This window comes from Zosterops lateralis, assembly GCF_965231275.1.
Source record: "Zosterops lateralis genome assembly, chromosome: 6".
Taxonomy (NCBI): domain Eukaryota; kingdom Metazoa; phylum Chordata; class Aves; order Passeriformes; family Zosteropidae; genus Zosterops; species Zosterops lateralis.
Window position 1 is genome coordinate 38,913,886 of NC_139761.1, and position 13,313 is coordinate 38,927,198.

Genomic DNA, 13,313 nt, shown 5'->3' on the forward strand with positions numbered 1-13,313 from the left:
GCTCTGCACACAGCTCTGCTAATGCATATCAGCCATGGCCCCAGCAGTTCATCCGTCTGCTCCACCAGCAGCAGCTCTTAACACCTGCAATACACCATTTGGAGCTCAGGTTGGAAGTGAGATAGATGCAAGAGGTGGGGATATGTACATCCAGCATTTCTGAGCTACCACATGCTGTTGTCATGGGCTGTCAGATGGCAATCTTGTAATAACCTTCACCACTGGTGGTCAGAGCTTGATTCCATGTGCCATTTACAGGCAGCCCTAAAGATAAAAGGGCCTGCAGTCAGCTAGTGTTCAAACATAAATGTCAAACCAAGGTTGTTCTAGCAGATTTCCTCACGAGACTGGTGCAAAAAGGAAGGAAGCTGTGTTAAGAGATCTTCCTGCCCACAGCAGCAACACAGTCAGTGGTACAGAAGCTTTGTGCTGGTGGAATATGGAGCAGGAAGGAACAGCCATTCAGCTCATTTGAGGTGCCCTTGGTCAGTATGTTTCCTCCAGGAGCTAAAGCTGGCCAAAAAGGGTCTGTTGCAGTGTGCCACATCCTGTGTTTTCACTTGTGTTTTTTAATGTTTTATTTGTTCAGACAATTTTTAATACCTGTTGGTCATGATGCTCATTGGCATTCATCTGAACACGATCCAGCGCGTGCCAAGTTGCCACGAAGGCAAACAGCATCCTGGCCTGTATCGGCAATAGTGTGGCCAGCAGGACTAGAAAGTGACTGTTTCCCTCTACTTGGCACTGGTGAGGCCACACCTTGAGTGCTGTGTCCAGATTTGGGCCCTCCTCCTGTCATTGAGGTGCTGGAGCATATCCAGAGGACAGTGCAGCTGGTGAAGGGTTTGTAGAGCAAGTCTTAGGAGGAACAGCTGAGGAAGCTGGAGGCTCGTGGGAGACCTTACTGAGCTCTACAATGACCTGAGAGGAGGTTGTAGCAAGGTGCAGGGTCAGTCTCTTCTCCCAGGTAACAAGTGATAGGGCAAGAGGAAATGGCCTCCAATTGTACAGGGGAAGTTTAGATTCTCTGATTCTATGCAGTTTACTGTGCATCATCCTGCAGATAAAGGGGAGAGGGGACATGAATGGGGCACTGCAGTGTTGGGAACAGGCTGGAAACAGAGTCCTCAGCAAAATGCTGATGCCCTCTGCAAAGCTGCATGGGCCTTGGTGGGTTGAACCTTCTGGTAACCAAGTACCTGCCTACATTGCTTGCAGTGGTAGGACTTGAGAAATACTTCTGAGGAGGTGTTGTTTTGACTTTGCTCTTGGTTCAGCCAGGCTTTAGCTGCTGTGATGCTGCTCTCTGGAGGCCATTGTCTGCCTGCTTTCCTTCCTTCCTTCCTTCCCTCCTTCCCTCCCTCCTTTTCTCCCTTCCTTTCTCCCTCGCTCCCCTACATTACTGAGCACAGGCATGGTGGTAAGACTATAGAAGCTGAAGAGCTGGCTTCTTTGTCTGCAAAGCTGGAGGAGACCAAACCAAGCCTTGTCTCTTCCAAAAATACAACCTCAGCTTTGTACTCATCTGTTAAAAAGAGGTACAGCCCAATGGGCTGCTTGTGCTACAAGCACTATCAAAAACTCCAGTTTATCCAGAAGGTAAATACTATGTCCCATTTTACATGCATTTCCCAAATAAAGAAGGGAAGAAGCTTCTGATAAATTTGTCTGTTTGTGTGGGCCTTGGGTCATTGGAAGTTTGGGCCAGAGTGATCTTCTGAAGATTTTCTGATATTACTGACCCGTAAGAATGTAAAAGAGCATGGGAAAGGAGGAAGATAGAAGAAGAGGAATAGATGTCAGTCTGTGTAGTGAGCAGCATGCTCATGCCCTTGTGGTGGGTAGAGGAGATGCCTTGCTCAGCATGGAAATCATTGAGAGTAGTGGTAGTGGTGGTTTGTGTGTGCTTGCAGGTGAGTCCCCTGCCTTGGGAGCAGCTGAAGAGAAGCTTGCTTCTACCAAACTGTGGTTTTGGTGTGGTTTTTAAGTTGGCCTTGAATAAATCCTCTGGCAGCTGAAGAGAGGTGGCAACTGGAAGGTGGAAAATGAAGCACTGTCTCTGGAGGAGGGGAGCACTGGATCTAGCCAGACTCAGCTCCTTCCACTCAGGCCTTTGCGTACTGAGCCACTGCCACTGAAGAGTGTTGCAGCACCTTTCACCTGTGGCTTTCAACAGATTGCTGCAATGTCCAGGCAGCCTGTCAAGGTTTGAGGGCTGGGCAGGGAAAGCATGAGCTTTCCGTAAAGCTCTTTCTCCCATGAGAGGGAAGTTTTGCTCAGGACAGATGGGATGATTTTCCTAGCTCTTCTTTGCCCTGCTCCAGCCTCTCCCAGCTTCCAGCTCTCCCAGACCGCTTCTACCAAATTTTCCTTCCCTGGTTTTAGTGGTCTGGTTCATTTTCTTCTGTAGGGCTCACAAGGGCTTAATTTCAATTTGCTACAAATTTGGTGGGACTGGTGCCTAGCCAGAGTGGTTTCTGTGGGGAAACCAGGTGGATCAGCATCAGGAGAGTGGCGGGGGTAATTAAGGTGCCAGGGCTTATTGGCACCTCGGGGCGCAAAGGGGCTCTGCTTAGTGGAAAGCAGGGAATGCTGAGGGTCCTGGCTGGGAGGTGACACCTGCTCTGCCACTGCAGCCCTCTGGGCTGAGCTGTGAGACTTGTGGAGCAGTAAAGCTGTGGGAAGCAACACCCTAACATACACCTCTGGTAGCCCTGCCGTGTCTCCCACTCCCTGCTTCAGCCTTCTGTCCCCTGCTCCCCCCTGTCCCCTTGCCCTGACAGCCACAGCTGGGACTCGTAGGGGAGCCTACTGAATTCCTGGTCTCTGTGTTAACAGCCACCATCCGGATGCAATGGAAACCTTTTTTAGGCGGCACTTTGGGCGGAAGGGGCTGCGGCGCCCCAGCGCCGTGGCTGTGCCCACGGGCAAGGCCAGGCGTCGCTCCCAGGTGGGGCTGCCCTCCGCCTCGCTGGCCCAGTGCCGCCGTGGCTCGGGCACCCCAGCGGCCTCCCTCTCCTGCCTGGGCCTGGTCCGACGTCCCGGCACCCGTCGCCGCTCCAGCACCACGCCGCCCTGCCTCAGCCCCAGGTTTGCCGTGCAGAAGAAATGTGGGGGCCAGGCACAAGCCATCGATGCCCAGCTGCTGGGTCCCGCTGTCCTCCTGGCCAACCTCATTCCCACGGCAGAGGAGGGAGACAGAGCTCACTGCACTGACAGCTCCAGATCTGAGTCTCCAGAGGACGGTGGTGCAGCAGCAGGAGCCGAGCAGGGCCAGCATGAGCATCATGCCGAGGAGACGTGGCTGGCCATGCTGCCCCAGCTGCGGCCGCTCCAGGCAGGGCTGCTGTCGCGGGGCCCCCGCTGCCTGCGGCGCGCCTCCTCCCACCGCCTGCCCACCGAGGTGGTGTACGGCCGGGCTGCCTACGGCCCACCGGGCCGCTACCGCCGCCTCAGCCAGCGCCGGCGCTCCAGCGATGCCCGTCAGCCTGGGCTGCTCCCCTCTGGCCACCCACGGCTGCTGGCCCAGAACTGTGCAGGAGGGGCTGGAACCAGGCGCTCCTCTTCCACCCTTGTCGAGGGTTTGGGACCGGAGTCCGCCCGCTGCACTACCCCGGACGGCTGGAGCCCCCGGCTGCTGTATGTATGGTGGCAGCGTGCAAGCAGGCAGTGCCTTGGGGAGGGGAGAGGTGGGGTGCAGACCCAGGTTTGGTGGTGAAGGAGGGAAGAGACTCAGTGCTGTGCCCTGGCTGCCATTAGTGTCTTGCAGTGCTGCTGGCATACCTTGAGCATCTTCCGCTCAGGCCAGCGCTGCCACTGATGCTCTTGGTGCCGTCCCTGGGGCTTGTGAGTATCCCCTCCTGCCAGGCTGGGACCAGAGAAATGTGGTAGGCATGATTACTGGCTGGAGATGCACACTTTCTCCTGCTGGCTGAATTTCCTGCTTCTTTCCTCCACCCTAGCACTTTTGGGAGAAGCCCACTAGCCCAAAACAAACAGCTGCTTTTATTTTGGCCACTTTTACTGGTGTCTGGAAACAGCCCAGGCTCTGAGGTGCCTTGATGTGGGAGAGATGCAGGGAGACTGTTGGGCAGGGGCTCTAGATTGTCCCTGTAAAGGCAGTCCCACCACTACAGCTGTGTGGACACTCGAAGGGTCTTTTACAGTGGAGCTCTTATCCCTGAGGGCATTAATCCAGCAGGCCCAGGCTGTGCCTTGTGTTGGGTACAGGGTGTCTGGCTGAGCTGTCAGCAACATGGCCAGTACCTCTTCATACCACAGGGTTATCTCACAGGAACAGGTACTTCTCATCCAGCTGGGATGGAAATTCACCTCATTTCCAGCCACTTGGTCCTGAGGAGGCTTTTCTGCTCCAGTGTCACGTTGCATTTTAGAAACAGGTTATGCTTTCCATATACATTTAATAGCCAGCCCTTCTGTGTCTTCTAGGAAAGCTATTGCCAAATCCAGTCTCCAGCACATGATAGCCCAACCAAACCCGGCACTAGCCTTGAGGAGCGACTCCGAGAGGCAGATACGCAGCACTGTGGATTGGAGCGTAAGTTGTACTGTGTTTTGCTGGGCATTGCATGGAATGGGCTCTTGGCCAAGAAGCAGCAGGCCCTTCCCTGGGTTGAGGCTTCCCAGGTGACTGACTTTGACACATTTATGGCCTCTGCCATTGCCACCAGCTGGTGCCAGCATCTGTGCTCCTGGCAGCACTACATGATGCTGCAGGAGAGAGGCTGCGGAGGCACAGGTGGTTTCTGGAAGGATGGTATAACTACTCCACTGCCAGCTTTTCTGCTTCTGACAGTCAAGAACTGTTGGCTGGTGCCAAGCAACAGGAATAAGCCCCTGGTCCTTCACAGGCAAAGCCCCACAGGTTTTAAGCTGCACCTTCAGGTTGTGGAACAGAAGGTGGTTCAGGAGAGTCACCTGCACTGAGTTTGCCCTGATGCCTCCCCTTGGGCTGATGAAAGCAGCTCCCCTGTGCAGGACACTATAAGTGGTTTGTAGGTCTTGGAGCTGGTTTCCTGTGGCCCTCTTGTTTACAACAGGTGGGCCATGGCAACAGCTTTGTGAGGTTTCCTCTCTCCAGATGTCTCTGGCTGTTGTGGGCATCTTTTCTCCTGGCCTCCACCTAGCTCCAGCCTCCCACCCCGAGCATTGTCCAGTATCTTGTCCCTTGCACAAAGCATTTTAGGGGGTTAGGTACCTCTCTGAGAATGCTCTCAGAGCTTGTGTTGTCTTGTGTCTTTCAGGAGGCTGCAGTCTATGGGGAGCACATCTGGTTTGAGACCAGTGTCTCTGGGGACTTCTGCTATGTTGGGGAACAGAATTGCATGGCAAAGCTTCTGGTGAGTCACCTGGGGCTCCCTGTGTCGCCAGCAACGGCCACAAACCCGGCTGTGTGTCGCCTTATGGGGAGACCGCAGAGGCCACACTGCTGCTGCTGCTGCTGGGGGTCATGCAGTGCTCTGGGGCACTGCCAAGGCAGGGACTGTGTCCCTCCTGCCTCTGCATACTGGAAGGCCAAGTCCCCAGTTTCTGCCAATACTGGTTCTCAGTTTGCAATGGGGCCCTGATGCAGGGCTGCCACTTGCTTGGAGGGTTCCAGAGAGAGGGTCCTGGAATTCCACACCCTTGGAAGGACAATCTCAATTCAATACCTTTCAATAGAGAAGAAAAGTGAGATCTTCAGTCCTGTTGCCTCCTGCACCTGCAGTCCTCCCTCCCAGTTTACAGGCTCAGTCCTGCTCATGGTGCAGGACACAGAGCACTGATGCCATCCTGTGCCTGGCACCCTGCAGTGCCTGCCACTGATGCTACCCTGCAGCTGCTTCCCAGACCGGCTTCCATGGTGCTCTCAGGCAGTGTCAGAAGAAGACAAGTACTGCAGGACAGGACAGTAGGGAAGGTGCCTCCCTGCTCTGTCCCAGGCTTGGGAACCTTTGCTATATAAGAACATCTGCTATAGGCACATGCTTCGACCCCTTCACTAGATAATAAGTCTAGCTTGTATCTAACTTTACTATAGGGCTTGTTTTGTATCCCAGTATATAAGAAGGAGGTATGATGGGAGGCTGAGCTTGCCGGGCTCTGAACACTGCATATTTTCATTTACATATGTATTTTTTCTCCCCTTTTCATACCTTTCAGCAAAAACCTCTCTCCAGGCGTAAATGTGCAGCCTGCAAGATCGTAGTGCATACATCCTGCATCGAACAACTGGAGAAAGTGAGTAGAGCCTGTTAAGCCCTCCCTGCAGCATGCAAAACTGTAGCAGCCTTTTCTTGGGTAGTGAAACACAAGAAGATTGGGGAACTGCAATGTATTGCAATTTGCAATTGCAAAGAGGGGTCTTCTGAGGAGACAGTACTGAAATGAGGATCTAGGGACTGCAGGCCCCATTTTGTTCAGTTACTGAGACATGTGAGGGTTTTACGGCAAGTACCAAATAACTCCAGAGGTTCTGCGCCTTGCTATAGTGCAGTAAATTCTGGTAAGTTTCCTTCAGGTGCGATGGTTTTACTGATTCCTCTCTTGTGTTCAACCTGCAGATAAATTTCCGCTGCAAACCGTCCTTCAGGGAGTCAGGATCCCGGAACATACGGGAGGTGAGAGATGTGTGTTGGACGCTGCCCACATCTGCCTCTCCCATTTCCAGTTTGGTGGTAGAGACACCAGATGCTGCCAGCGTATTGCCCATCCGAGTGGAGGTGTCATGTTCCTTCCTATTTCAAGGGGCTGGTGCTGTAAAAGGGATGTTTCTTTGTAAGGCAGCAGCACAGACTGGGTGTGAAGAGTGAGGAGTTTGCAGGCAGCAAATGCAGAGCATCCAATGGTTTGCATATTCTGAATCTCCTGAATCTGCTTGGGGGGAACCTACAGAAAGTGTTCTCTGGGAGAAACTTTGCTCCTTGTATTGGGTCCCCAGGCAAATAGATGAGGCTGTGGCAAACAGCAGGTCCTCAAGTCTCCTGCAGTTCGGAAGGAAGCAGTATGGGCTCATTTCTGGCTTTATCACTCAGCCCTGCCCTGGATGCCACAGGTGGCAGTGGAAGTTGCCCACAGTAGTGGTATCAGACCCCTTCAGCCCATGTTGTAGTGTAAAACACTGGGCATAAGCAGTGGCCTGGAACCTGTTTGCTGACCTGCACTGGTGGAAGTAGCTGTCAGCCTTCTTGCTTCACCCTCCAGCCTGTGGACCCAGTGTAGCCTGTGCAGTGCTGTGGAGTGGGTGGCTCAGCCATGGGCCATTTTGGTAACAGAGCTGCCCCCACACTGTGTTTGTGCTGGCACAACAGACCTACTTTGGGAATGATATTCAAACACCGGGCTGCCTGCTTTGAAATGTCAGTGTGACTTCATAAAGGGAAGCTTTCAACATCACCTTAAGCCTTCTTTTCTTGCTTTGTTTTTCTTTCTGTGCCTCCTTCCCATATCACTCTTAGCCTAGCTCCCTTATTTGTGCTTCATTTACCCTTTGGGCTTTGCTAACAGCTTGTTGCCTCGGCTCAATCTTCCATCTCTATTTTTCTTCTCTTCAACCTCTACAAATCTTTTTTCCCTCTCCTTTCTTGCTTTTTCTTTTTTCTCAAAAATCCTGTTTCTCTATCCTGTCTTTCTAATGCGTCTCAGTTCCTCCAAGGCCTCTTCCTTCCTGTTTCCTTAAAAAGGTGCTCTTCTGGCCTTTGTGGTGCCAGGGATCCTCTTCAGGCTCAGTCTTTCTATAGATATGCCTGCTTGGATCCAGAGCTGAGCTCAAGACATAACCCTCCTTCTGCTCCTACTGGATTAGTATCCACTAAAACCAACAAGACTCTTTGTCCTCCCCCATGTGCTGCACTTGGAGGAGGCAACACAGGAGCTGACCTGAACTTCCTGCCAGTTTCTGCCTCTCATAATCATGATCCCAAAAGCTGCCAGGAGCAGGATGTTTGGCCCTGCCATGCCAGCCTGTGAACTCGCACTCCCTTTCACTTTTTGCTACTCTCTCTGCAGTGCCATTCCCAGTCCAGGGTTGGAAGAGTAGGATGGGATTTAGGACAAGTGGTACTTCATTACAAAACTTCTGCCTCCCTCACAATCACTTCTGCAAGTCCCAGCCCTGAACCCACCGTGAGCCTGCAGGCATAGCAGAGGTGTTGGCGAGCAGCCTTACTGCCCACGCTGGGACAGAAGCAGGCTCAGGATTGGCCTGGGGAAAGAGCAGGGGGAAGTGGGTGTGGAGGGCTTTGGGGCTGCCACTCCTCTCAAGGAATGTGGAGTGAGGACGTTCACTGCTTAGCTGCAAGCACTTCCATCTTCTTGCTGTGGGCACAAACTGAGTCTCTCTAGAGATTTTCACACCTTCCACCAGCACGTTTTTCACCTGGCACTAGGAGCATCTGGGCAGAGAGGTTAAGGGACAGAGATGTGCTACTGCTTGCCCACTCTCCATTGGATCTGCTTTGTGTGATTCTCAGTCTTCAGTTTCCCTGTCCTCCTTCCTATTTCTTCTGGTTTTAATTCCGTTTTCATGGAGCATCTTAATTTGGCCTCTTGCCCCCTGATTCTTTGGCTTTGCCTTCTCTCAGAGGTTGGGCGCTGGTGTGTATGAGTAGTGATTTTGCTGCAAGAGCAGAGGTTGTCTCCCCTGTGTCCATTTCTTCTGGCTGTTTCCATGTTCCCTCACACACTGGGCCCTTCACTCCCTTGTTGGTTTTTTTTTAATTTCTTTTTTCTTTTCTGTTTAGCCTATTATTGTCCGACATCACTGGGTGCATCGGAGGCGGCAGGAAGGGAAATGCCGGCAGTGTGGCAAGGTGAGAAGGCATCTTGGGCATTTTTCTCAGCCTAAGGTCAAGCCAGAGACAGGGCTGGGAACCAGAGACATCCCACCATTCCTGTTCGGCAGCAAAACCAAGACACATGTCCTGCTTTGCTCAGTGAAGCACTATGTAAATGCTTCCCCCATAGAGTAGTTCTTCCCCTGGGCCCAACTAATCCTGAAAGAGACTGCCTTCCTGACGTGCTTCCCTTGAGCAATAAGGACACCCCTACAGAGCACAGTGGCCTCCCTGGTGCCGTTGTGGTGGTTGGGACTGACAGGATCTGGAGGGCTCCAGCTGCAGGCATGCTCTCTTTGTTAATGTCTCTTACTGTTGGATGGTAGGAAACTGCAGGGAATTCCCTAAGCCTCTTATCCTTTCTTCCATAGGGTTTTCAGCAGAAGTTTGCCTTCCACAGCAAAGAGATTGTAGCCATCAGCTGTTCCTGGTGCAAGCAAGCGGTGAGCAAAGCCCCCCTGAATGCCTTACCAGTCGGTTCTACACTAATGACCTCTGCTTTCTGCTGGGACTCCCCAAGCTGCTACTCTGCAGCCTGCCCTTAACAGCTCCTCCTGCTGGGAGAGGCTGTACTATGATATTTGCAAGCTCCTTCGAGAAACTTTCTCTTCATTGCCTTCCCATTACAAAATTCCTGCATGGTTTCATCCAGCACTCCCTGCATTGGCATAGGCCTGAGAGGAGGAGATGCTGGCTGTGCCCAGCAAACTGAGCAGCTGAGTTTTCTCTCTTTCTTTCTCTCCTTGGCCAGTATCACAGCAAAGTATCATGTTTCATGCTGCAACACATTGAAGAGCCCTGCTCACTGGGGGCTCACGCTGCTGTCGTCGTTCCTCCCACCTGGATTCTACGGGTCCGGCGGCCCCAGGTAAGTCACTTCAGCTCTTGGGGCTCTTTCACAGTTCCCACTTGCCCAGTGGCTCCTGACAGAGTCTTTGTTCCTTTTCTCTCTAGAATCCACTGAAATCTAGTAAGAAGAAGAAGAGGACATCATTCAAGCGGAAATCTAGCAAAAAGGGGGCTGAGGTAAGATATGAGAGGACTGAGAATGACCTTGTCTTGGAAGGGCATAGGGACTGAATAGTGAGGAGCAAGGCTTAGAATGAAAGTGGGCTTTTCTGGGTCTGCAGTGAGGGTAAGGAGGTTGAGCTGGAGGGAGGGTGCCTGCTGGCAGGCTATATCCCAGATACAAGATTTATGGGGTGGCTGGAATGTTTTCTTCCTCCTGCTTCTGACCTGCATGATGTTAGGGCTCAGCTGGAGGTAGCAGTTTGCATTTCCCCAGCTTTATTGAAGGATCTGTGGTATCTCTTGCAGGAAGGCAGGTGGAAACCCTTTGTCATCAAGCCCATGCCAGCTCCTCTCATGAAGCCCTTGCTGGTGTTTGTGAACCCCAAAAGCGGTGGGAATCAGGTATGGCCTTGTCTAAGAAGACATCTCTGTGAGAACATTGGCATTTAAGTGCTGAGCTCTCATCATAGTTTCGATGATGTCTCAGCTGCACAAGAGGCCACAATGCCAGTTTGCTGCCCAGCCGTTCCCACCTCGGCTAGGCTTTGCCTGTGTCCTGTCCAGAATGGTGTTGTCTTACCTTGTCCCTAGGCAGGACCAGATGCCTCCTTCTGCTGTCCACTGGGAAGTCGATTATTACCTGAAGTCTTTCTTCTCCTCACAGGGAGCCAAGATCATCCAATCCTTCATGTGGTATCTCAACCCACGGCAAGTTTTTGACCTCAGCCAGGGTGGACCCAAAGAGGCGTGAGTACTGATGGGGGCAGCACCTTTCTCTCCCTCATCCATGTCCCAGGATTCCTCCTGAGAACTCTTCCCCCAGCTCATGGAGAGAGACATGGATGTGGCTTTGTGAGGCAGCTGCTGCGTAACACCTTCAGTACCTCTCCCCTCCTCAACCTCCCTGTTCCCCGCAGGCTGGAGCTGTACCGCAAAGTCCACAACCTCCGGATCCTGGCGTGCGGGGGAGACGGCACGGTGAGTCTCCAGCCCCTCTATACCATGGTGCCCCTTTGCCCAGGACTTTCCAGTGCAGACAGCAGCCCTCCTTGTTGTAATCCAGAACAAGGCAAACTGTGCATGCTGTGTTCATGGTACAGCTGGTAGTATAGATACTGTGGGTCCCCTCATGCACTGTTCCAGGGAGTGCTAGTCTGTAACCTGTCTGGATTTGTAGCCCTTTTGAGGGCCAGTGTCTTCAGTGGGGTTACTGGTATCTCCTGCAGCACCTGATTAGAGCTTTAAAGACTGTGAATAGCCTCAGTTGTGGCTAAGGAGACCCCATCTCTGCCTCTTTGCCATCACTGATGTTCCTAGTCACCTCTGCCTGTGTGCTGGTCCCTGAGATAACCAATGGTTTCTTTGCACTCTCTTGCTTGAGCAGGTGGGCTGGATACTCTCCATTCTGGACCAGTTGCGCATCAACCCACCTCCTCCTGTGGCCATCCTACCCTTGGGGACAGGGAACGACTTGGCCAGAACACTGAACTGGGGTGGGGTAAGTGATGGGCACAAGAACCCACTGCTGACAGAGCAGGGCTGAGTGCTTCAATCTTTGTTTCAGAAACATGAGTGGAGATTTGCATGGGCTAGTGTTTAAACTTCCTGTAAATACAGACCAACAAATAAGTGCAGTTTGGATGTTGCCATTCTTCTGACATTTGAGTGGTTCTGCATTAGATTATACAAAAGCAGTTCCTTTTTCAAACTTTGGAAGATTTTTAGAAGGAAGATGTATTGTTTTAAATTTCAAGTCCCACTTCATTGTGCATTCAAGTGGAGTTGATCTCTGCTATATCTTTTACTCTGAGATGCCTTACCAAAGCCTGCTGTCCAGGCTATCTCTGTGGGAGGCAGGCATGAGACTCACCAAATCCTTCTCTTCATCAGGGTTACACAGACGAGCCTCTGTCCAAGATCCTATCGCATGTAGAAGATGGGAACATAGTTCAGCTTGATCGCTGGAACCTCCATGTGGAGCCAAACCCTGACACAAACCCTGAGGAAAAGGATGAGGCAGCTGCTGACAAGGTGGGACACCTCTCCATGTCTTGTCCCTGTGCTAGAGGTCTACATTCTCTGTTCTGCCACAGACTTGGGCAGTCTCAGCACCTGGGGCTACATTCTTGGGTTGGTGTTTTCCTCAGTCCTCCAATTCCACCATTCTGTTCATGGCTCTGAGCCACAGCACTCACGGCAAGAGTGTAGGTAGAGTTCATAACTAAATGCCTACCAAAGGTTTATAACGACAACTTGCAATAGGTATAAGCCTAGTCTTCTGTGAGACTGTTTTCTTTAACAGAAACATGGGTGATTGCAGAAACCTCAGAGAGAAGTGTGTCCCCTTGGATCATTTCCATTACCCCTAGGAGCCAATCCATCATCTCAGGCTGGTGACCTCTGTATTTTCCTAGGGAAAAGGCAAGCAGGGTCCCTCAGCCTCATGAGCACTGTAGTGGCTCTGCTGCTGTAACCTGACCTTGTCTTTGCCATGGGCACATGCTGGCAGCCTCATCCTTATTCCTGCTTTCCATTTCAGCTCCCTTTGGATGTCTTTAATAATTACTTCAGCCTTGGTTTTGACGCACGGGTGACACTGGAGTTCCACGAATCCCGAGGTACAGGGCAGTGGCAGGACTTGGTCGGGGTCTGTGGGATGGGCCTGTTCTTGTTTGTGGGTTCCTCAGGAAAATGAACAAGGGAATTGCTTCAGGGGCAGAGCTGGAGATGAAACATGAGGAGCAAGTCCAAGCTGCAGAGGGGGAAGAGAGGTGCCTGCACAGGAAAGAAGCTGGGGGCAGACCCCTGGCTGAGCCTGGCTGGAGAGCTGTATATCTGAGGAGAGCTGGCAAGTGAAATATTTTCATGTGTAGGCCAGTGACCTGGACTTTTTCTCCTTTCCCTAGAGGCCAACCCAGAGAAGTTCAACAGCCGGTTTCGGAATAAAATGTTCTATGCTGGGGTGAGTGTGTGGGGGATATCTGAGCCTGCTGTCATAGCAGCCTTAACGTCAACTGCAGCACAGGCATGGACCTGCCTCCTGTCTGCACCCTAAACTCACCCATTTAAGTTACATGGACCTTCACGTGTACACAAGCTAAGACCCCCAGCCTGAGGCTGGGGAGTTGCTGGAGAAATGCTGCAGTGCTGGGAGTCACAGCTCCCCTTTGGCTGTGAGTGCTGCTGGCAGTACAGCCTGCTCTGTGGCCTGCAGTACAGTTGCTGTATTGATCTCCTGCCACTATTGTTCTTGATCTCAAGCTCACGGGTGGTCACCCAGGCAGGACCTCCCTGGAGCTGTGGGAAGGCAGGCTGTCCCCCCTGCAGAGGAAAAGGAAGCCTTTCCATAGTCTACACACTGCTTTGGTCTTTTATTATATACCTTGGACCAGTTACAGCTTTCTGGCTAATTGCACACCCTTCTGTGTCTCACCTCTAGAGCTTTGCATCTCAGTATCATCTTTG

The 13,313-nt window shown here is 52.1% G+C and overlaps 1 protein-coding gene across 4 annotated transcripts in view; it reads left to right on the plus strand.

Moving 5' to 3' along the window:
* Positions 1-13,313, plus strand: part of DGKZ (diacylglycerol kinase zeta) — a gene marked incomplete at its 5' end in the record, with an annotated part of 47,626 nt that overhangs the window by 18,082 nt on the left and 16,231 nt on the right. For 2 of the 4 annotated variants that reach the window (XM_083863997.1, XM_083863996.1), the window contains 15 exons: positions 4,453-4,561; positions 5,268-5,363; positions 6,166-6,243; positions 6,567-6,623; positions 8,745-8,813; positions 9,209-9,280; positions 9,589-9,705; positions 9,792-9,863; positions 10,155-10,250; positions 10,513-10,595; positions 10,766-10,826; positions 11,233-11,346; positions 11,739-11,879; positions 12,388-12,466; positions 12,755-12,810. In XM_083863997.1, coding sequence (XP_083720123.1) covers positions 4,453-4,561; positions 5,268-5,363; positions 6,166-6,243; positions 6,567-6,623; positions 8,745-8,813; positions 9,209-9,280; positions 9,589-9,705; positions 9,792-9,863; positions 10,155-10,250; positions 10,513-10,595; positions 10,766-10,826; positions 11,233-11,346; positions 11,739-11,879; positions 12,388-12,466; positions 12,755-12,810 — 1,300 coding nt within the window. Of the gene's footprint in view, positions 1-2,842; positions 3,643-4,452; positions 4,562-5,267; positions 5,364-6,165; positions 6,244-6,566; positions 6,624-8,744; positions 8,814-9,208; positions 9,281-9,588; positions 9,706-9,791; positions 9,864-10,154; positions 10,251-10,512; positions 10,596-10,765; positions 10,827-11,232; positions 11,347-11,738; positions 11,880-12,387; positions 12,467-12,754; positions 12,811-13,313 lie in introns of those variants that run through there. The other 2 variants (XM_083863994.1, XM_083863995.1) reach the window with 2 other exon arrangements.